Source organism: Dromiciops gliroides, chromosome 6, assembly GCF_019393635.1.
Source record: "Dromiciops gliroides isolate mDroGli1 chromosome 6, mDroGli1.pri, whole genome shotgun sequence".
Taxonomy (NCBI): Eukaryota; Metazoa; Chordata; class Mammalia; order Microbiotheria; family Microbiotheriidae; genus Dromiciops; species Dromiciops gliroides.
The window spans coordinates 43,441,287-43,461,931 of NC_057866.1; the positions used below are offsets into that span (position 1 = coordinate 43,441,287).

The 20,645-nt window shown below is 38.9% G+C and overlaps 1 protein-coding gene across 1 annotated transcript; it reads left to right on the forward strand.

The window, feature by feature from the left end:
- Positions 1-3,137: 3,137 nt before the first annotated feature.
- LIN7C (lin-7 homolog C, crumbs cell polarity complex component) lies at positions 3,138-18,323 on the forward strand. The gene is made up of 5 exons (XM_043971602.1): positions 3,138-3,265; positions 9,987-10,105; positions 10,388-10,459; positions 14,103-14,312; positions 14,820-18,323. The coding sequence occupies exons 1-5, from the start codon at positions 3,229-3,231 to the stop codon at positions 14,973-14,975; spliced, it is 594 nt and encodes a 197-aa protein (XP_043827537.1). The 5' UTR covers positions 3,138-3,228; the 3' UTR covers positions 14,976-18,323.
- The last annotated feature ends 2,322 nt before the right edge of the window (positions 18,324-20,645 follow it).

The following is a 20,645-nucleotide window of genomic DNA, read 5'->3' on the forward strand; positions in this document are numbered from 1 at the left end:
GATTCCTTCTCCAAGCTTTTGCCCTTGACCTACCAGGTGGCTTTAGTCTTCTTACTAAGGTAGAAAAGAACACTGGCCTCATTGACCTCTAGGACCCCTTCCAGGTTTAAATTTATGCTTCTGAATCTTTGACCTGGGTCTCTGCCATCTATTCCATTTCATTCTAAATCTTGGTTTCATTTGTTAACAATGATCTGAATGAAGTATTCCCATTTAACTACATTAAACAAAAACCCTAAGGCTAGTAGGTTCAATGAGTCAAGAGTTAATACAGTGGCCAACTAGGTGGCACAGTGGATAAAGCATTGGTCCGGGATTGAGGAGGACCTAAGTTCAAATCCAGCCTCAGATACTTTAGCTGTGTGACCCTGGGTTAGTCACTTAACTCTCATTGCCCTGCAAAGAATTTAGAGGACGTTGATCACACCTAGAGTGTTTCAGCAGTGTGCATGTGAGAGTTGAGCACCTGGTTAGCAGGAATAACTGGTCAAAGAAGGGAGCTACAGGAAGGTAGTGTATGATAAGCATCAGAACCACTCAAGCCCAAACAGCAGATTTCCCTTGTCTCTAAGATCTCCCTCTCTCACCATGAGGTGGCATTCTCCTCCTCCTCCCCTTTCTGAGTTCAAGGTGCCTTTAGTGGTACTTGTCCTCAGCGGGTTGTGTGTGTGTTTGTGTTGGCTGGGGTACAAAAATTCCTAATGACAGCTCTGGCACTTACTAAAATTTGTTGAATTTTACTCTGAAGTGCTTTAATTTAGCTGGTTTGGAGGCAAAAGCTCCATCCCTAGAGCCAGAAATTGGTCTTAGTAACACTCAAAATAGAAAGGTTTTTACAGAGGCAGCTAGGTGGCTCAGTGGGTAGGTCGCTAGACCTGGACTCAGAAAAACCCAAGTTCAAATCCTGCCTCAGACATTTAGGTATGTGACCTGGACAAGTCACTTACTCACTATAAAGTGGGAATAATAACAGCACCTACTTTCAGGGTCATTGCTGGGATCAGTAGTGCCAAATGTTTTATTCACTTCCCCTCACTCACTTTTTTTTTTTAATCCTGAGTTTCAGTGGAAGCCACAACATTAGCATCTCCCTTGTGAAAGACACTGGGGCATGGGGTGCAGCTAGGTGGTGCAGTGGATAAAGCACAGGCCCTGGATTCAGGAGAGCCTGAGTTCAAATCTGGCCTCAGACACTTGACACTTACTAGCTGTGTGACCCTGGACAAGTCACTTAACCCTCATTGGCCTGCCCTCCCCCCACCAAAAAAAAAAGCATACTATCCACCTCCAAAGACACTGGGGCATGTACAAAAATATTTATAGCAGCTCTCTTTGTGGTGGCAAAAAATTAGAAATTGAGGGAATGCCCATCAATTGGGGAATGGCTGAACAAATTGTGGTATATAAATGTAATGGAATACTATTGTGCTGTAAGAAACAATGAGCAGGTGGATTTCAGAAAAACCTGGAAAAATTTAAGTGGACTGATGCTCAGTGAAGTGAGCAGAATCAGGAGAACATTGTACACAGTAACAGCAACATTGTGTGATGATTAACTGTGATAGACTGGGCTTTTATCAACAGTGCAATGATCCAAGACAAAGAATTCATGATGGAAAATGTTCTCTACATCCAGAAAAAAGAACTGTGGATTCTGAAAACAGATTGAACCATACTGTTTCTACTTTTTGGTTGTATTTTGTCCTTTGTTGAGGTTTTCCCTTGTGTTCTGATTCTTCTTTCACAACATGACTAATGCATAAATATATTTAATGTGATTGTACATATATAACCTATATCAGATTGCTTTCTGTCTTGAGGAGGGGGGAGGAAGAAAATTTTGGAACTAAAAATCTTATGAAAACAAATGTTGAAAACTATCTTTACATGTAACTGGAAAATAATAAAGTACTTTTATGATAAGAAAGAGAGAGAAAGAAACAAAGAAAAAAAGACAGTGAGGAGTAGTCAAAAAAGCACCAGACACAACGTGGGAAGACCTGGGTTTCAATGAAGGCTCTACAGGTGACTGAAGGATGTGAACAGAGTCAAGTCATTCATTCCCCTGGTTTCCACCCAGCTCAGGACACTCCTAGGACTGAAAACGTACCAAGTCCGAAGCCGGACTACTCTGGACACTTTTTAGCTAATTGTCTCGTTGAACAGTGCTTTGACAAACTTTTTATTTTAAAAAGTCGGTTGTCTGCATTTCATGGCAAACATGCTGCAGAGACACTGCATCTGCCCGGCTGATAGGCATCTGTCTCTTTATCTGTCTCTCTGTGTCCGCCGGCAGCCCAGGTAATCATCGATGGGGACCGGACGTCATCGGGGCTGGGCGCTCCCCCCTCCCCTAGAGTAAATGCAGTCTACCCACGCAGGTAGCATCCTCGCCCCAATTTAGTCTTAAGAGTTGTCCAAAGCATTCAGAGGTCAGACGACTCGCCCAAAGTAATCCATTAGATACGCGTTCATGTGATTTACGTAGTAAGGAGATATTACACGTAATATACGCGGCTTGTATACAGCGCGTGTTTGTGTGTGTAAACTTCCCTATGAGAAGTTTACCAAGTTTTCCATCTCTATATAGATAGATAGATGCGGCGTCCCCAAAGTCTTAGTGCGGTCTTAAGTAAACTAAAGCTTAAACTGAAGGAAGACTTTTGGGACACGGAACCACCCCGTGAGGCGGGCAGCACTTAGGATTCCCATTTCACAGATGAGGAAACCGAGGGTCACAGAGGTTAAAGGGCGTGCCCAGGGTGGTAGAGCAAGAATGGGTCGGGGGCAGGGCTTGAATCTACGTCTTCCTGGCCGGCTTTCTATCGACGACCTCTCCTTTGCCACGTAGACGCCTCCTAATTTGCCTCCATCCCCAATTTACAAATTTGGGGGGAATGGCAGGGCAAAAAGCCTGGGTCAGAGTAAGACAGAAGCAGCCTCAACAGGGTACGTTTGCAAACTGAGCAACTCCAGGAAGAGAGTTAGCCAACGCACGCGCACGCGCACGCGCCTCCTGGTGCATGCCTAGGAGAGCCCGCAGCCCCGCCCTCCCTTCAGATCTCGCGGTATTTCCTCCCCCTCCTTCTTCTTCTACTTCTTCTTCTCTCTCTTTCTCCTGGCCAACCCCCCCCACACCCACCCACGCTCCCCGCGACGTTGACGGGGCACGCAGCGAGCCCGTCGTTTGTCATCATTTCCCGTCGGGCCGCGCGCGGGGGGGAGAAGATGGCGGCGTTGGGGGAGCCTGTGAGGCTGGAGCGGGGTGAGCGTTGGGGCCGCGGGGAGGACACGGGGTCGGAGGAGGAAGAGACGGCAGGGGGAGGGTAAGGCCCCTTCTCCGAGGAGGGGCATGGGCAGGATCCGGGCGGGAGGGAGGCCCCGCCGAGACGTCCCGGCCTGGGGGCCTGGGAGCCGGGGCGGGCCCCGGCGGAACCCGGGCACGCCCACCCACGGCCGGGATGCGGCCGGCCCGGAGCCTCCTCCGGGGGCTGGGGGCCACGGCCTCGGGCGGCGCCGGCGGCACACACAACGCCGACCCATCACACCAGTGCACACAGCTCGGCCCCCTGCGCAGCCAGCACGGACCTAGGCACAGACGCGGCGGGAGCAGCCCTGGGCCGGCGGGGCCAGTGCCCCCAGCCCCTCAGCCCCCTACTCACCGAATGTTTGCCCTTGGGCGAGTCCCGTCCCTTGCCGGGCCTCAGTGTCCTAAACTGTAAAGTGAGGGGCAGGCCCCCGACAGCCCTCTGCATATAACCCCAGACCCCGAGCCTTCCAGCCAGTTAGCGAGCGCTCAGCAAGCTGTGCCCTTAAGTGCTGCAGAGTCCAAGATCTCCCCTCCCCCAGTGCACACAGACCTTCCCAGCCCGGACACGTGTGGGCTCCGATCTAGGCTCCTATAGGGTCACAGAGTTAGAATTGCAAGGGATCTCATAGGTTATCTAGCCCACTGCTTTCTGTTCCAGGTGGGGAAATTGAGGTTAAGTGCCTTGACTATTGGCACACCTGGCTTTGGGTACCAGGCCACCTTGTTGGCTAAGTGGCCCCGTGGATAGAACCCTGAACTCAGAGTCAGGAAAACCCAGGTTCATATCCTGTCTTGACATACTTAGCAACTGTGTGACCCTGAGCAAGTTACTTGACTTCTGCCTCAGTTTACTCATCTATAAAATAGCACCTGCCTCCTAAAGTTGGTATGAAAATCCAATGAGATAATATTTGTAAAGTGTTTTGCAAACCTTAAAGTGCTCTATAAATGCTAGCTATTATTTCCAGTGACAGAGCCAGAATTTGGAGACATAAAACAGGGTGCTCAGTTAGACATGGCAGTCTTACGCACCTAGGATATAAGATCAATTGATAAATCAGTGAACCTACCGTTACCTTTTCTTATACCTTCCCCCCAATCTTAATTACACACACACTCTATCCCTCTCTCCACATATATACTTATGTAAATATATGTATGTGTGTCTAAGTGTATGTATGTACATACACTTGTACTCATTCCCCTCCCCAACACACAGGGAGCACTCTGTTAATACCTGCTAAATATAAACTACCCTCTGTACTTCCCAGATGCACAGAGAATCTGAATCCTCTGAGAACAGATTACATTTTTTCCTTTCGACTACACATACATAATGTTGTCCATTTTTACACAGGACACACACTGTCTAGGTATACACAACATAACACCTCTATTAAATTGTACATAACAGGTAGATATTACCTAATTTATCCAACCTTATACATCACATCATACAACTACTCAAACCACGAGCTTCACAAAAGCATATCTTTTATGTAAGGGGTCAGTGATTGCCTGGCTTGGAAAGGATGGAATCATAGGGTTACAGGAAAAGGTGGTGGTGTTTTTTTTAAACTCTCTGAGTGTTCTTAACATTGAAGGACCATTGAGCAGTGAATGTGGCCACATGACTCATCTGAGCTGGGGCTAGAGTTAAGTTCTCAAGGACCAGAGATCAATTTCCTTGTTCTGTAGCCTTATTGCTCCCATAACACCTACCTATACTTGGTTAATGACTTTGGACTGACCAGGAGAAAGTTGTTTGTTGCTCAGGAGTGTAGGTGGAATAAAATTATTTGCATAAATTGAATTTTCCCTTGCTTGGATAGTATTAGAGATTTTAAAAATTCTTGTCTGCCCTAAAAAAGCGCATTATAACTGTTAAACAGAGCTTTCTTAACACATTTAGGCACAATTCAGGGTTCATCTGTTTTTTAAGTATATGATTAACATCAAAAGTACAGAAATTTACATTTTTGTAGTAATAAAAATACAATAGGAATTAAAATTATTCTTCAAATTATAATTATATACACAATTTTAAGTAGCTTTAGTCCCCAAGGGTATGTAACATTTTTTAGGGTATCGTGTTTAGCAGTCAACATAAAAACTAGAAGCTTCACAGAAGACCTGGGTTCAAATTCCATTTCTAATAAATATTGACCTTGTGATCCTGAGTAAGTCATTGCCCCAGAAAACTCTTTAAGACTACAAGTTGCAGAGAAGGTCTCAGACTTCTTTGGTATGGAGAGTTTCAGGAGTTTTCTACGTAAATGAAGTTGCAGGTTCCCATCATGCCCTATAAAGATATTTTGCTCTTTCTCCTTCCCCACAAACTTTTCTTGTGCTCATCATTTAGGTACTTTTTAGTACATTTTATGTGCTTCACTAGAGCCTAAAGAGAGGTCTAGCCCTTCACCCATCCCTATTCCACCAACCTATTAATTAAAGTATCAATTTTTCCAGAAGACTTAATGCTCTTTAAAAGTTTGCTTAAAACGAAAGGTTGTAACATCCCCCTCTTTGGTACCAAACTACTATGCTTTATGCTATGGAACAAATCTGTTTGGTGTCAAATAGGAGTAGGTATTTTTTCTTAAAAGCTAGTTGTAGAATTCTAACATGTTGACAGTGAGTGTTCTTTTGTATTTTTAAGTACTGGATAGAATAATTGCATGTAGCATCACCTCTACCATCTATTTTTGGTAATGATGACTTTCTCTCTCCTATTTCAGTTTTGTCTCTACTCCTTTGTTTCAAATGATAGTAGAATGGTAAAAGCTATAATTGAATGAATTACTAGTGATGTTTATCATGACAAGAAAATCAATTTACAGCAACTGTTATTTGGCATTTTATTAAACAGTTCTTTTAACCGGTACTTCTGCCCATGGCAGGGCTTCTTAAACTTTTTCCACTCGCTACCCCTTTTCACCCAAGAAATTTTTACTCGACTCCATGTATATAAAAGTACATAAGGTAGGTATACATAACTTTTTACTGTTGCCAAATTTTTCGCAACCCCACATTGGGTCTTGACCAGTAGTTGAAGAAACTTTGATCTAGAGTACAGGCATAACTGATATTCATAATGATGACTTGAGCCCTTCGGTAGTCTAAGGTGCATTCTGAATCATTAAAACAGATTCGGTTCTGCAAATAGTAAGTGCATGCTGAAATCATGTTCGATATAGTTTTAGTGTAGTATATTGTACTGTAATACTTGGTTAATATATACACCAAATATTCTTAACTACAATACTTGAATAACCAGAAATTCCCAATTATCAGCCCTCTTGGATAATAGTTTATTGCTAAGAAAATTAGGATGAAAGGGGTCTAACTGCCATTAAATTTGATTAACATAAATTCAGTTTTTAATCCTCTGAAGTTGAGGTAAAAAATTCTAATCTGCCTTTTTCTCTCCAACATTTTCATAGAGTGTATACATGGCTGCATTCCAGCTGGGAACACAAAGAAATCCTTGCTAATCCTATAAAGGAAATCCCCAGTAGTGAAGTGAAACAAGTAATAGCAAATTCATGATTTAGAATCCTAGGATTGTAGATGTAGAGAGCTGCAAGGATCTTAGAGGCCAGGTAATCCAACCCCTCATTTTACAAACTGGGCACTAAGGACTCAAGAGGTCTTGTTCATTGTCATACAGGCGGTGAATAGCAGCCAGGATTCACGTGGAATGACTTGACTCCAGATCCAGCACTCTTTCCCCTGTGCCCCCTGCCCTACTCCCTTAGTTGAGAGAGAAATGGCCTTTGCACCTTCCTTCTAATATCAACAGAAGGCAAACTAGGTTTAATGAACATTACTTATCCCTATTTAATGAAATTTAGATGGAACTCAAAGGAGAACTATCCAAATAGAGGTGAGAGGATCCAAATTATTCTTGTTTAGCTTATTCAGTATTTACAATGCCAAGATGCACTTAAATACATTTCCATAGAGACTACCTCCATTTATGCCAAGCAATAATATGTTTATGTAAGCAGCCTCATAATCCTTTCCACTTGCCTCAGGTACCCATCTTGTAAATGGTTTCCAAGTGAAACAGTGGAGTGCAGTCAGTGCAAATTCACCAGCATTATTGTAAAATAATCCAGAGAAATGTCTCATTTATGTATTTTTGTATGCCAAGTACAGCACATATATACACCTGAGAATGTATTTTGAGTTTCCCCACTTAATTTTCTATATTCTGGGGAAAGGAAAGGAATTTTTGCTTCCTTTCTCAATCTGTAACATGTTATACTTTACAAGTCTTCAGTCTGTTAATAATAGACATAGATAGAATCAATGTTGAGCCTCGTTGTTCAAAAAGATATTTGTTCTTGATATACTGTAAAGATTTTTGAAACATTATTGATATGGTCACACATCTACACAAAGTCTCTAGTCTTTTGAAAAGTGTAGTAAACAAATACTATTTTAGAAGGGTGCCATTTTCTTTTCTATTTTTTTTTTCAATAAAAAAGCATTTGTTTTCTCTCTCACCTTCTCTCCTCCCCCCACCCAACCTTCAGCAGGAGGGAATAGAAGGGGGGTGGGGTGGGGACTTTGTAACAGATACACCTGACATTGTCCAGAAATGTGTCTAATTTTGCATGTTTAGCCCACCACCTATTTGTCAGGAAGTGGGTAGAATTCTTCATCATTGGTCCTCAGGAATCATGGTTGATCCATTGCATCATTGAGAGTTCTTAAGTCTTTAACAATTGTTTGTTTTAGCAGTGCTGTTATTGTATAAATTGTTCTCCTGGTTCTGCTCACTTTATTCTACATTATGATGTTCATATAAGTTTTCCCTGGTTTCTCTGAAACTGTCTCTTTATCTTTCTACTGCATGGTAGTATTCTATTGCATTCATATACTATTATTTGTTCAGCCATTCCTCTATTGATAGACACTCCCTTTTCAGTTCATTGCCACCACAGAACAGCTATAAATATTTTTGTACATATAAGATCTTATCTTCTACCTCCCATCTCTGGGGTTTAGGTCTAGTAGTCTTTACCATAGGGCAAAGAATTTGCACAGTTTAAGACATAATTCAAGATCATGGAAGGGGGAAAGGGACCCACATGTACAAAAATATTTATAGCTGTTCTTTACGTGGTGGCAAAGAATTGGAAGTTGAGGGGGTGCCCATCAATTGGGGAATGGCTGGACAAGTTGTGGTATATGAATACAATGGAATACTATTGTGCTATAAGAAACGATGAGCAGGAGGAGTTCAGAGAAACCTGGAGGGTCTTGCATGGGCTGATGATGAGTGAGATGAGCAGAACTAGAAGAACATTGTACACAGTAACATCAACATTGAGTGTTGATCTACTGTGATGGACTATATTCATCTCACCAATGCAATGGCACAGAAGAGTTCCAGGGAACTCATGATAGAAGAGGATCTCCAAATCCAGGGGAAAAAAAAAAAAGAATTGCGGAGTATAGATGCTAAATGAACCATACTATTTCTTTTGTTTTTGATGCTGTTGTTTTTTTTCTATTTTGAGGTTTTCCATCAATTGCTCTGATTTTTTCTCTTATAACATGACTAATGCAGAAATAGGATTAATGTTATTGTGTGTGTGTGTGTGTGTATATATAAAACCTATATCAGATTACCTGCTGTCTAGGGGAGGGGGGAAGGGGGGGAGGGAGGGAGAAAAATCTGAAATTGGAAAGCTTGTATAAACAAAGGTTGAGAACTATCTTTACATGTAATGGAAAAAAAATAAAATACTTTATTAATTTAAAAAAAAGACATAATTCAGAAATGCTTTCCAGGGTGGCTATACCAGTTTTTAGGTCTGTCAGTAGGGTGTCAGTGTATTGGTTTTCCCATAGCTCTTCCAACATTTGTCATTTTTCTGTTTGTGCCACCTTGGTCAATATGATGGGTAGGAAGTATTCAAGTATGAAGTACTTTCATTTGCATTTCTGCATATGACTATAACTTGAATTTTTTACCTTTATAACTTCCTGTTCATATCCTCTGCCTCTTATTCTTATAAATTTGAATTTCTTGTTTCTATATATGGAAAATGAGACCTTTATCAGAGAAACTTATTGCAAAGGTTTTTTTCCCCCTAATTACCTGTTTCCCTTCTAATCTTAGGTGCATTTGATGTAAACAAAATTGTCCATTTTATCTTGTCTCACAGGTGCTATATTCCATATGTTTTACTTGTGTTATCAATTTGATTTTTTAAAAATCAGCATTTTTTCCTAAACTTATTGTATATCTTGGAATTCTTTCTAGTGTTCAATAGCATCCCTTCCCACTTTTTATCTTTTAAACATCAGAGAGATAGTGTAGCATGTTGGATATGGTGCTAGCTTTGAAATCAGAAAGACTGGAATACAAATTCTATCTCCCATACTTACTACCTGTGTAACTGTGAGCAACTCCTTTAACTTCTCAGAACCTTGGTGTCCATATTTGTAAAACAGGTGTAATATCCACCTTACATGGTTGTTTTGAGGCTCAAATGAGTAATGTGTCTAAGATGCTATGTAAATATTAAAGTGCTCTATAAATATCAGTTAGGAGTCAGTTTCTGTTGATACACCCTATATCTTCATTTATAAAATTGTTAGTTAAACATTTAGAGAAAGTATTCAAGAAGAATATGCTTGTATTTGTTTTTACCTGCAGATATTTGTAGAGCAATTGAATTATTAGAAAAACTACAAAGGAGTGGGGAAGTACCACCACAAAAACTTCAGGCTTTGCAAAGAGTACTTCAAAGTGAGTTCTGCAATGCTGTGAGAGAGGTGAGAACATTTGACTAAAATACCTTGTCACTGATGTTTACTGTGGTTGAAAACATGAGCTAATTAGTTACTCTTGTAAGGCAATATTTTCATAATATATTTAACATCTTAAATAAAATGAAACATAACCACAAGGAAGTTAGTTTAAGCAAATTTTCAATGTAAAATAATTTGACAAAGATGCCTGCTATACATAAAACTAGATTAACATGCATAATTAAATGTAGTGTTTAAAACGTTCTAAAACTATATAAAAATTACCCCAATGACTTTTGGTTTCAGGTATATGAACATGTTTATGAAACTGTGGATATCAGCAGTAGTCCTGAAGTGAGAGCTAATGCTACTGCCAAGGTAAGAGTTTTTAGATTCCAAAAGTGCTATATTATATCACAAAAACTAGAGATTTAAAATGAGAAAATAAGCGAACTATAATCAGAAGGAGGTATTTAAAAACATTTTTTTCAAACTGGGAGAGGGAAGGTGGAACAGTATATTGAGAGGCCAAAACCCCTTGATATCATCTCATACTCTTTTCATTTCCCCCATTCTCTGACAAAGAGGTGGCCTTTCTCCTGGCCAAGGCTCCTACATCTTCATTTGATCCCATTCTCTCCCCTTTCTTCTAGAAAATTACAACCTTAATCATCTTTCCCTCTTTTGAATATCTCCCTTTCAACTATTTTATTCTATGCCAAAGTATCCTTTATCCTAAAAAAAACAAAAACCCTTCCTTTAGACCCTCTCATCCCCTCAAGCATTTGTCCTATATCTCTCTCTCTTTCTCAGCCAAATTCCTTGAAAAAGTTGTCTCCCCTTACTGCCTCCACTTCTCTCCATTCCTTGGCCCTTTACAGTTTGGCTTCTAGCCTCATTGTTTAACTGAAACTGCTCTGTCTAAAGTTACCAGTGATCACCTGCCTTCTGTATTTGACACTGTTAACCACCCTTTCCTGCTGGGTACTCTCTCCTCTGTGCATTTTCATGGTTTGTCTCCTGTCAGACCAAGCCACTCCTCCTCAGTCTCTTTGCTGGCTCATCAGTCCATTTAATGCCCTCCCCCAACCATGAGTGTTCCTCGAGGTTCTGTCAGGGAACTTCTCCCCCCATAGTCTCTCCATAACATTACAGATGATCTCATTTATTTAATTATAATTTCTATGCAGATGATTCCCAGATATGTGTGTGTGCGTATGTATGGATTTGTAGATATATATATATAAAGAGAGAGATTTATTTGTCTACCTCTAAGTCTAGAGATAGTTATTCGGCCCCAGTCCCTCCCACTAGCTTCAGTCTTGGATCACCAGTTGTTTCCCTTCGATATTTCAAATTGGATGTCCCAGAGACAATCTTAAGTTCAGTCTGTCCCAAACTGAAGCTGTTACGTTCTCCCCCTCCACCCTCCCTTCTTCTAGAACATCCCTGTTTCTTTCAAAGATACCACCGTCATTCCAGCATCTTAGGCTCGTTATGTCAACATCCTCCTGTCCTCGGTCTCCCTGACCCCACATGTTCTATTAGTTACGAAATCTTACTCTACCTTTTTCATTTCTCTTGGTATCTGACTCCCTTCTCTCCACTTACACAGCCAACACCTTACATTTAGGACCTTATCACCTCACCTAGATTGTTGCAACAAGCCTCCTTGTCTCCTCCCCACCCCTACCCCCCAAGTCTTCCACAACTCCACGGCCTCCTACACACAACTTCCAAAATAATTTTCCTAGACCAGACCTAACCACATTATTTCCCTATTCAATCAGCTGTAGTGCCTTGCTATTTCCTCTAGGATCACGTATCAACTCTGTTTAGTTGTTTTTTGGGGTTTTTTTTCCAGGGCAATGGGGGTTAAGTGGCTTGCCCAGGGTCACACAGCTAGTAAGTATCAAGTGTCTGAGGCCGGATTTGAACTCAGGTACTCCTGAATCCAGGGCCGGTGCTCTATCCACTGCACCACCTAGCTGCCCCTTACTCTGTTTAGTTTTTAAAGTCCCATACAACCTAACCCCAAACTATTTTTCTAACCTTATTGGATATTACTCTCCCTCCCACATTCTTCAGTCTACATACAACACAGCTGGCTATGCTGTAAGCCTGGAAATAATTTCCTTCTTCCATCTCCCTCAGTGTTGTTGTCCCTTAAAGATGCAGCTCAGGCACCATCTTCATGAAGACTTTCCTCAAACTTATAGTGTCCTACTCCCAAGCCACTTTGTATTTAACTGCTTTGTTTATGTTTATATTTAAACTGATGCTACATGGATTTTTATACATGCTTATTTTCTCCTCCACTGGAATATAATTTCATCATGAGTAGGATTGTTTCATTTATTATATTATATTGTATTTGTATCATAGCATCTTGCACAGTGTCTAGCACACAGTAGGCATTTATTAAATGTTGTTCAGTCATTGTCAGTTGTGTCCAACTCTTCATAACCCCATCTGGAGATTTTTTTGGGCAGAGATACTAGATTGGTTTGCCATTTCCTTCTTCAGTTTATTTTACAGATGAGGAAACTGAGGCAAATAGAGTGAAGTGACTTGCCCAGAGTTACATAGCTAGTAAGGATCTGAGACCAGATTTAAGGAAGATGAGTCTTCCTGCCCCTAGGCCCAGCACTCTATCCATTGTGCCACCTAGCCTCCCTACTATTAAATCTTTGTTTATTAATCAGGCATAGCATCTGTCTTGACTCTTATCACTATATGTGCAGATGCTTGTTTGTGTGTAATTAAATTTCATTCTTCCTCAAGTAGTACAATTCAGCCTTTTCAATATTCCCTTAGTAAAGTATTAGAATAATACTTAAAAGGATAGTAAAACCTATCATTTTAGAAACATATATTAGCCATTGTCTTACTGAAAAGATCCCTTCTTTCAATTCCAGTAGTAGCTCAGGAATGAATGACTCTAGTCCTGTAACGAACACACTAAGGAAGTACCTCATGATAGTCTCTTTATCACTTATTTGGTATACACTGGGGTTGACAACATAAAGAAACTCTTTCCCTCAGGAGAACTACATCAGATGTTCAAAAAAGGTCATGTAGCATAGTGGAAATAATATAACTGGAATTGGAAAACCTGTTTGTCGGTGTCACTTCTAAGGCTTCAGAGCACTTTGCTTCATTCGAGCCTAGAAAAATGAGTGAGACAGATACTACAGGTATTATCCCCAGTTGAGAGGCAATGTATTGTAGTGGTTAGAATGACAGACTGTAAGTCAAGAAGACCTGAGTTCAAGGCCTACTTCTGACCCATTCTGGCTACATGACCCTGGGTAATTCATTTAACACTCTCAGCGTCCTTTAAAACTCTAAGTTGTAGATAAGGTGTTGACTAGTTGAAGGAATTTCCTGACCTGAAAATTCCCTACATTGATGAAATCACAGGTCTAGCCCTCATCCCATGACAGAGAAGGAAACTGAGGTTGGCAGAGGTTGTGACCTGCTTATAATCATTTATCATAGTTAGTATGTGTCAGCAATAAAATTCAAACCCACATCTTCCTGACTTGAAGCCCAGTACTTTGAACTGCTGCACAAGTATACTTATGCAGGAGGAGGGGGAATAAAATTTAACAATGATTGTATAATCCAAGAACCGACTTTCTTCATAGTCTTCCTCTTTAGAGGGTATCTACTATCCCTAGCACTTTGGTCACTTACTTTTTCCAAACTGCTAGGTAGCATGTGCTAGTTGATTTTAAACTTTGTTCCAGAAATAGCTTTTAAAAGTGTGGTCTTGGGGGCAGCTAGGTGACGTAATGGATAAAGCACTGGCCCTGGATTCAGGCGTACCTGAGTTCAAATCTGGCCTCAGACACTTGACACTTAACTAGCTGTGTGATTTTGGGCAAGTCACTTAACCCTCATTGCCCTGCCCCCCCCCCCAAAAAAAAAGATGCCTCTCATGGTTCTGTATCTAACCAAGCTAATATTGAACCTTTATGTGTGTGTATGTGTAAGAGTCAAAGTATCCTTCTTTCAGGCTACTGTTGCTGCCTTTGCTGCCAGTGAAGGACATTCTCATCCTCGAGTTGTTGAACTCCCCAAAACTGAAGAGGGGCTTGGATTCAATATTATGGGAGGCAAAGAGCAAAACTCTCCTATCTACATTTCTCGGATCATTCCTGGTGGTATAGCTGATAGACACGGGGGACTGAAACGTGGGGATCAGCTCCTCTCTGTTAATGGAGTGGTAGGAATGAGCTTTCTTTATAGTTGCAATAATGGTTAATTTTCAGGAAAATACAAAGAAATTTTATAGTGCTTTGTAAAGATTAGAAAACTAGTGGTCCAGAGGCTTTTATTTAAATAGTGAAAACACTTATTTAACAGTGTGAATTAACAGTGGTAAGTATGATTCTGTGAGGTCTGGCTTTGTTTTTGAATGCGTAGGACAGACATTAAACTAAACAGTATGACTTGGCCAGATACAGAAACAGAAATTATGAAACAGATTGTATGTTTGATCTCTGACTTGGGAAAATAACAAGTTACTTAACCATTGTTATTTGGGAATTAAATATGAATATCAAGATTGAGAATATTGTTGAACAAAATATTCCAACTTGATGAAATTTGTAGGTAGTGAATTGACCTGTATTTATAATCTTAAAATAATGGCACTGAAGCTTTTAGATGTTTTAGGATCTTATAAAATTATTTTGGAATTTCCTGCTGATGGTTTTGTTCTTTTTTTTAGAGTGTTGAAGGAGAACATCATGAAAAAGCTGTGGAACTGCTAAAAGCAGCACAAGGAAAAGTTAAATTAGTTGTGCGATATACACCGAAGGTCTTAGAGGAGATGGAGTCAAGGTTTGAAAAAATGAGGTCAGCAAAACGCAGGCAACAGACTTAATGTACTGTATACACCCCTTATTAATAAACTTTGTATTCCATTTTGCATTTAGCTAAAACAGTTTTACTTAGGACCTACTGAGGGCTGCACTGACCGGGATTGTATAAAAAAAGTTCTCATAAGATACTATTTACCATTTTATAAACACCTGTTTTAACATCATTTATGGTTACAAAGAAACTTTCCCTTTTTTTCTGACAAGAAAAGTAAAAGGCAATGTGGGCAATTCTGTCCTGCTCTTTTTACAAACCTTTTTCAAATGCAGTTTTTGTCATAAAGTTGTTATAGACTTTTAAAAATGCTTTTTAAATATTAAAATGTACTTTTACATTCATAATTTTTAAAGGCTTCGTTTGACTGCTTATTTAAAGGTAACAAGTCTGACTTTTTTGCTATTTTTTTAACCTGTGAAATTTCTTTGTAGTTTTACAAGAAATGAAGCATACCATCGAATCACAGTTCATCACAATCTATATTACATAGTCAATATTAACATCAGCACTCTATTTGATGAACACGTATAATTTATGCGATTTTAATTCAGTATAACATTTGAAGTTTTTTACCATTATTTGAGACATATGCAATGAATATTCATTTGTACTGATTTGTAAAAGCAAATTTTTTAAACTGAAACAATCATTCCTAAGAAGTGTTATTCTGTCATTACATTTGAATAGTGGGACAAGAGGATGTAATTTGATTGTGTTATCCTTGATTACATCTCTTTCTAACTAATCTGTATTCAACAAAATCTCTTACATCTCAAAAATGCAGAAGCAATTTCAAACTTCATCTTTTTCATGCTCATTCTCTTTTGGTGGCACTCATTTTTATTTAGATAAATTCATATGTTGCAATCCTGTCATTTGTAGACATAAGCCAGTGTTCTTAGGGGAAGAGAGTAGTTAGACACAGGAAAAAAAGAGTAATGACATATAGCCCAATGAGTTACATTTTTTATTGGCCCAGTTTTGATTGAAGAATTAAGTGAAAGGAAGATAGAAGTCTGCATTCACCATGTTAATTTTTAGTTAATTTATTCACAAAAATATGTCCAAGGGGCAGATTCTTTGCTCTGGCGGAGAATCTCAAAATGGAATGTGTAACACTGGTCATGATTCAGATATAATGATGAAAACTTAAGAGGATACCTCATTCATTTGTCCACTGGATGTCACTGTTTCTCTGAAAGGCAGCTATAAGTACACCCTTGACAGTGAGTAAGGTAATTTTCAAAGGCAGAAATTAGAATGGAGGCATATTCCTCTTTTGTCAAAGATTATATTAGATAACATGAAGGGTTTTTTCCTTAATCTAATAAATGACAGATGCTAAAAGGAAGATCTAATGTTCAATTAAGGTGAGAAAACTTTGCATAATTATTTGACCCATTGTAAAAAAGTTGGCATTTTGTAATATTTCTAAAGGACAATTAGAAATATATACCTTTTTCTGCATGTTTGTTAGCACTGTGAGTCTTTAAAGCTTGTTCCAGTTTCCAATGGTTTTTATAGTAAGGAGTAAATCACAACATTGTTATTTATCATTTAGGTATTGAGCACTGGATTGCATGGTTGAATATGTCTCTAGTCCACTACAAAATGTTTCTTGTATTGGTAAGATCATGTTGTTAAGCTGTATATTTTTCAGGATTAATTGATGTTTTAAAATGTTGAGACCAAAATAGTATAGAATTATGGACATATTTTAATTTAAGTGGAAAATTATTAGAAATATTTGTTGTAGAGTTTTATATATTAAAGAGAGGTATTGGTGCAAATAAAATCAATAATATTATTGTAAAACTTGCATATCTTGCATTACAGGGTAAGCATACCCTAAAGAAATCTTATTTTAGTATAGCTACAGCTGCAATAGTTTTTAAGGGTGTGTCAACATTTCATTATAAATTATGGCTTCCTGGTTCAGCATCTCAGCTGTCTCAACTCTGTCAGCCAAGTTAAATTTTTTTTGGTGTTGAAATTTAGTAAGTTGAGTAAGCTATTTTTTTCCTTCTACAGTAATCCACAATCTGTTCTTTGTGTGGGTTGGCACCTTTTTGTAACTCTTAAAATAAAGATAGCTTAAAGAGAGCCAAGTACAGTAGTTTCACTTGAGCTACTGCTAAGCATGAGTAGTAGTAGCATTTTGTTCTCGTTAAATTAAGTCTTCTCAGTGTAACCAAGGTCTCTCAGTGGTTGGTCCTAAGTCACATCGAGTAGAAAGGTATCTAGTATGAACAGGAGGAAGAGGGAGCTTTGGTTTTTGAACTCCTTGACCAATTAAATAAACTTAACACAGAGTCACAATAAAAACATGATTCATTTTAATTCAAAAATTGCTTATTAACTCCCCACCATGTATGTGCAAGTTATAATGCCAAGGCACAAGGCAAGATAGTTCCAGCTCTCAAAGATCATGGCCTTCTAATAAGATACAGAGCATCTACTCAGAAAAGTAAATAAAAGGTTAACTTAGGAAAGGACAGATACTTATGACTGGGGGAATCAGGATAGACTTCATGAATAAGAAAGTTGATGCTTTTCTCTCTAAATTTTTAAATTTATTTCCTTTATTGGTCAAGGCAGGAGTAAAGGAGTAGGAGCAGGCAGGTTTGGGGTTTGTTTTTTGTTTTTGTTCTCGTTTCAGGGCCCTAAGTATACAGGACTCTTTGTAACTGGAATTTCAGAATAATTCAATTGGTGGTAAATGTGATTATTTATCTTCTTCAACTGGCCATTTACTTTTGAAAAATCATTAGTGATTAGGGTTCATTAAAGTTATTTAGCAGCCATTCCTTAACTGAAAGTGATTAGGCCCTACCTTCTTTTTTACTAAATCTTGCCTGTAGCAATATTAAAATGTTAAATATGCTTAAGGGTGTCTTTTCTCTAGAAATGAATTCCAGTAATAGCTTTATATTTTTTTAAAAAGTGCTCATTATTTGGAAGAGCAAAAAGAATGCAAATTAGAAATGTTCTTGACAATTTCAAAACAATTTTATATGGCTTGAGTCTTTCATCATTAGTATAAACACTAAATTATAGTAGTATGATTATGTGCAACCTGAAGATCCAGATGTGTTTAAAAGATAGCATCATATTATTTTATTTTGCTGTTTTCTCAAATTAGCTTTATTAAAGTACTTTGTTTACATTTAATATTGATATTGCAGCATTTAATAGAAAAGATGGTGATGACAAATAGAATATGAGCATGACTTGGTGTGGATTTAAAAAGAATACATATTGTGAATATTTTATAATGTGGGAAAATCATTTGAAACATCAACTACTCTTTAATAATTGTATTTCCTGAATAAATGTATGTTTATGACTTTTCTAACTTAAATTTTTAATGTTGTCTTTTATTCTGTCAAAAAAAAAGTTTGGCAGATTGCACTTTACCTTCACCAAAGCCTTCAAGGGACAAATTCTTTGTTGGAAAGGACAGAACAAAAATAGCTAATGGGGAATTGATATCCAAAATAAATATAGTAAGAATACCTAGCTACGTTTAATAAATGCAAGTCATCTCTCTCAGAGGAACTACATCCTCAAATACTAAAAGAATCACTCTCAGCAATGACAATTGATGGATCCTAGAGAATAGGAAGGGTTTTGATATTTTTTTTAATGTAATAGAATCTGCAAACTATAGGCTAATAAGTTTAAATTCCAGTTATAGAGGGGCCAACGAGGTGGTGCAGTGGATAAAGTACCGGCCCTGGATTCAGGAGGACCTGAGTTCAAATCTGGCCTCAGACACTTGACACTTACTAGTTGTGTGACCTTAGGCAAGTTACTTAACCCTCATTGCCCTGCAAAAACCAAAAAATTCCAATCATAGAGAAATTCTAGAACAGATGATTAAGGAGATGGTTACTGGATATGTAGATGCAGAAATAGAAACGCTTAACCTGAAGAAAATGAGACTGGGGGATTGTGCTAAGCATGGAGATGCAGAAAGAAGCAAAAGACAGTTCTTAAGGAATTTACAATCTAATGGGAGGTCTCACCTTCAGGTTAGATGAAATGGCAGCCACAAAGCAGATGATAATGGCAATGCTAATCATAATTCAGGTCAGAGGGGCTGTAATCTGTATAAGTGGAAGGAATGCATCTCACACTAAAATCAGATCTTGAATTTTCTTTTTAGATTCCCAGCAAATAGTATTTATTCATAAACATTTACAAACTTTGGGGGACAAACTACACTAAAATCAAGTCCCAGAATCTTTTTAATTTATTATGAACTTAACAAGCATGAACATTTCAATATGATCCTTTTTTTTTTTTTTTTTTTGGCAGGGCAATGAGAGTTAAGTGACTTGCCAGGGTCACACAGCTCTTAAATGTGAAGTGTCTGAGGCTGGATTTGAACTCAGCTCCTCCCGAATCCAGGGCCAGTGCTTTATCCACTGCACCACTTAGCTGCCCCTATGACCCATTAATTGAAAGAAATTTAAACTCAGCTTTTTTGTATGACATTTTTTTTTATTTTAATAACTTAAAATCCCCCACTAAAGTCCTACTTGTGCTTATTATGATATAGATGTGGTTCCCCCATTCTTCAAGCAGCAAGGTAGCACAGTGGATGGAATGCTGGGGCTGGAGTCAGAAATAACTGGGTTCAAATCCTGCTTCAGAGGCTAACAGTGTGATCCTGGGCAATTCACTGAACCTCTGCCTGCTTCGGTTCCCTCAACTGTAAAAATGGGAATCATAACAGCACCTTTCATGCTGGATGCTTGTAAGGTTCAAATAAGATGGGCCTTGTACTATGCTGAGTATGCAGTAGGCACTTAATAGATGTTTCCCTTCTTTCAAAGACCATGTCATTGGAGCATAAACTCTGGCAGGCCTTCCTGCCAAGCTGGAAAAGCTTCAAATACAAGCTTGGAAATGGTGTGTTCTCCAAAAACCAGGCTCACTCATATCAGAGGCTTATCACCAGAAGGTTAACCACCAGGCAGGGAATTTTTGCGGTTAACACACCTCACAGATGCTGACTCCTAAGGCATAGAGTTCTCATAATCCTTATCAGTGGCAGGAGTTCCTGTGAAGGTAAAGCAACAGACTCCTGCATTGTTGTAATATTTGCGAATAAGTATCCATTTGGATTCTTGAGGGTTGGTTTCGTTTTACAGATTCAGATTTGGAGCTGAAAAGAGCCTAAGAAGCCAGTGAGTCCAACTCCATCATCTTAGAAATGAGGAAACTAAGGTACAGACAAGGGACTTGTCTGTTGTCACAGCTGGTAAGTGTCAAAGGCAGGATTTGAACCCATATCTTTCAGGCCCAGCATTCCATCTAATACATCACTTGTTCCTCCTTGTGAATGACCAAATAAACAAACAAAAATATATGTAGACAAGTAAAAATCTAGTTAATAGAAGCATTCTTCTAAAATTAGAAGTTTTATTTTTATTAAACTAATTTTTTAGTTCAAATTGAATGATATCCTCAGTCTTTATTTTTGTAAAGAGAGCTACGACCTCTTTTGATGAAAGTCTTTATATTCCCAGCACTCAGTATATAGTGCCTGATACTGAGTAGGTACATGATAAATGCTTAATGATTGAATTAGGCATGTCCCTGGCAATTTTTATATCACATGATCATTTTTACATATAACTGGAAAGTCTGCCTTTTAAAGGAATCCTTC

Excerpts from the sequence above, each read along its gene's own strand:
- LIN7C (XM_043971602.1), top strand. The coding sequence starts at position 3,229 with ATGGCGGCGTTGGGGGAGCCTGTGAGGCTGGAGCGGG. Across the intron at positions 10,106-10,387 it reads TCTGCAATGCTGTGAGAGAG|GTATATGAACATGTTTATGA; the intron begins GTGAGAACATTT and ends TTTTGGTTTCAG. Across the intron at positions 10,460-14,102 it reads GAGCTAATGCTACTGCCAAG|GCTACTGTTGCTGCCTTTGC; the intron begins GTAAGAGTTTTT and ends TCCTTCTTTCAG.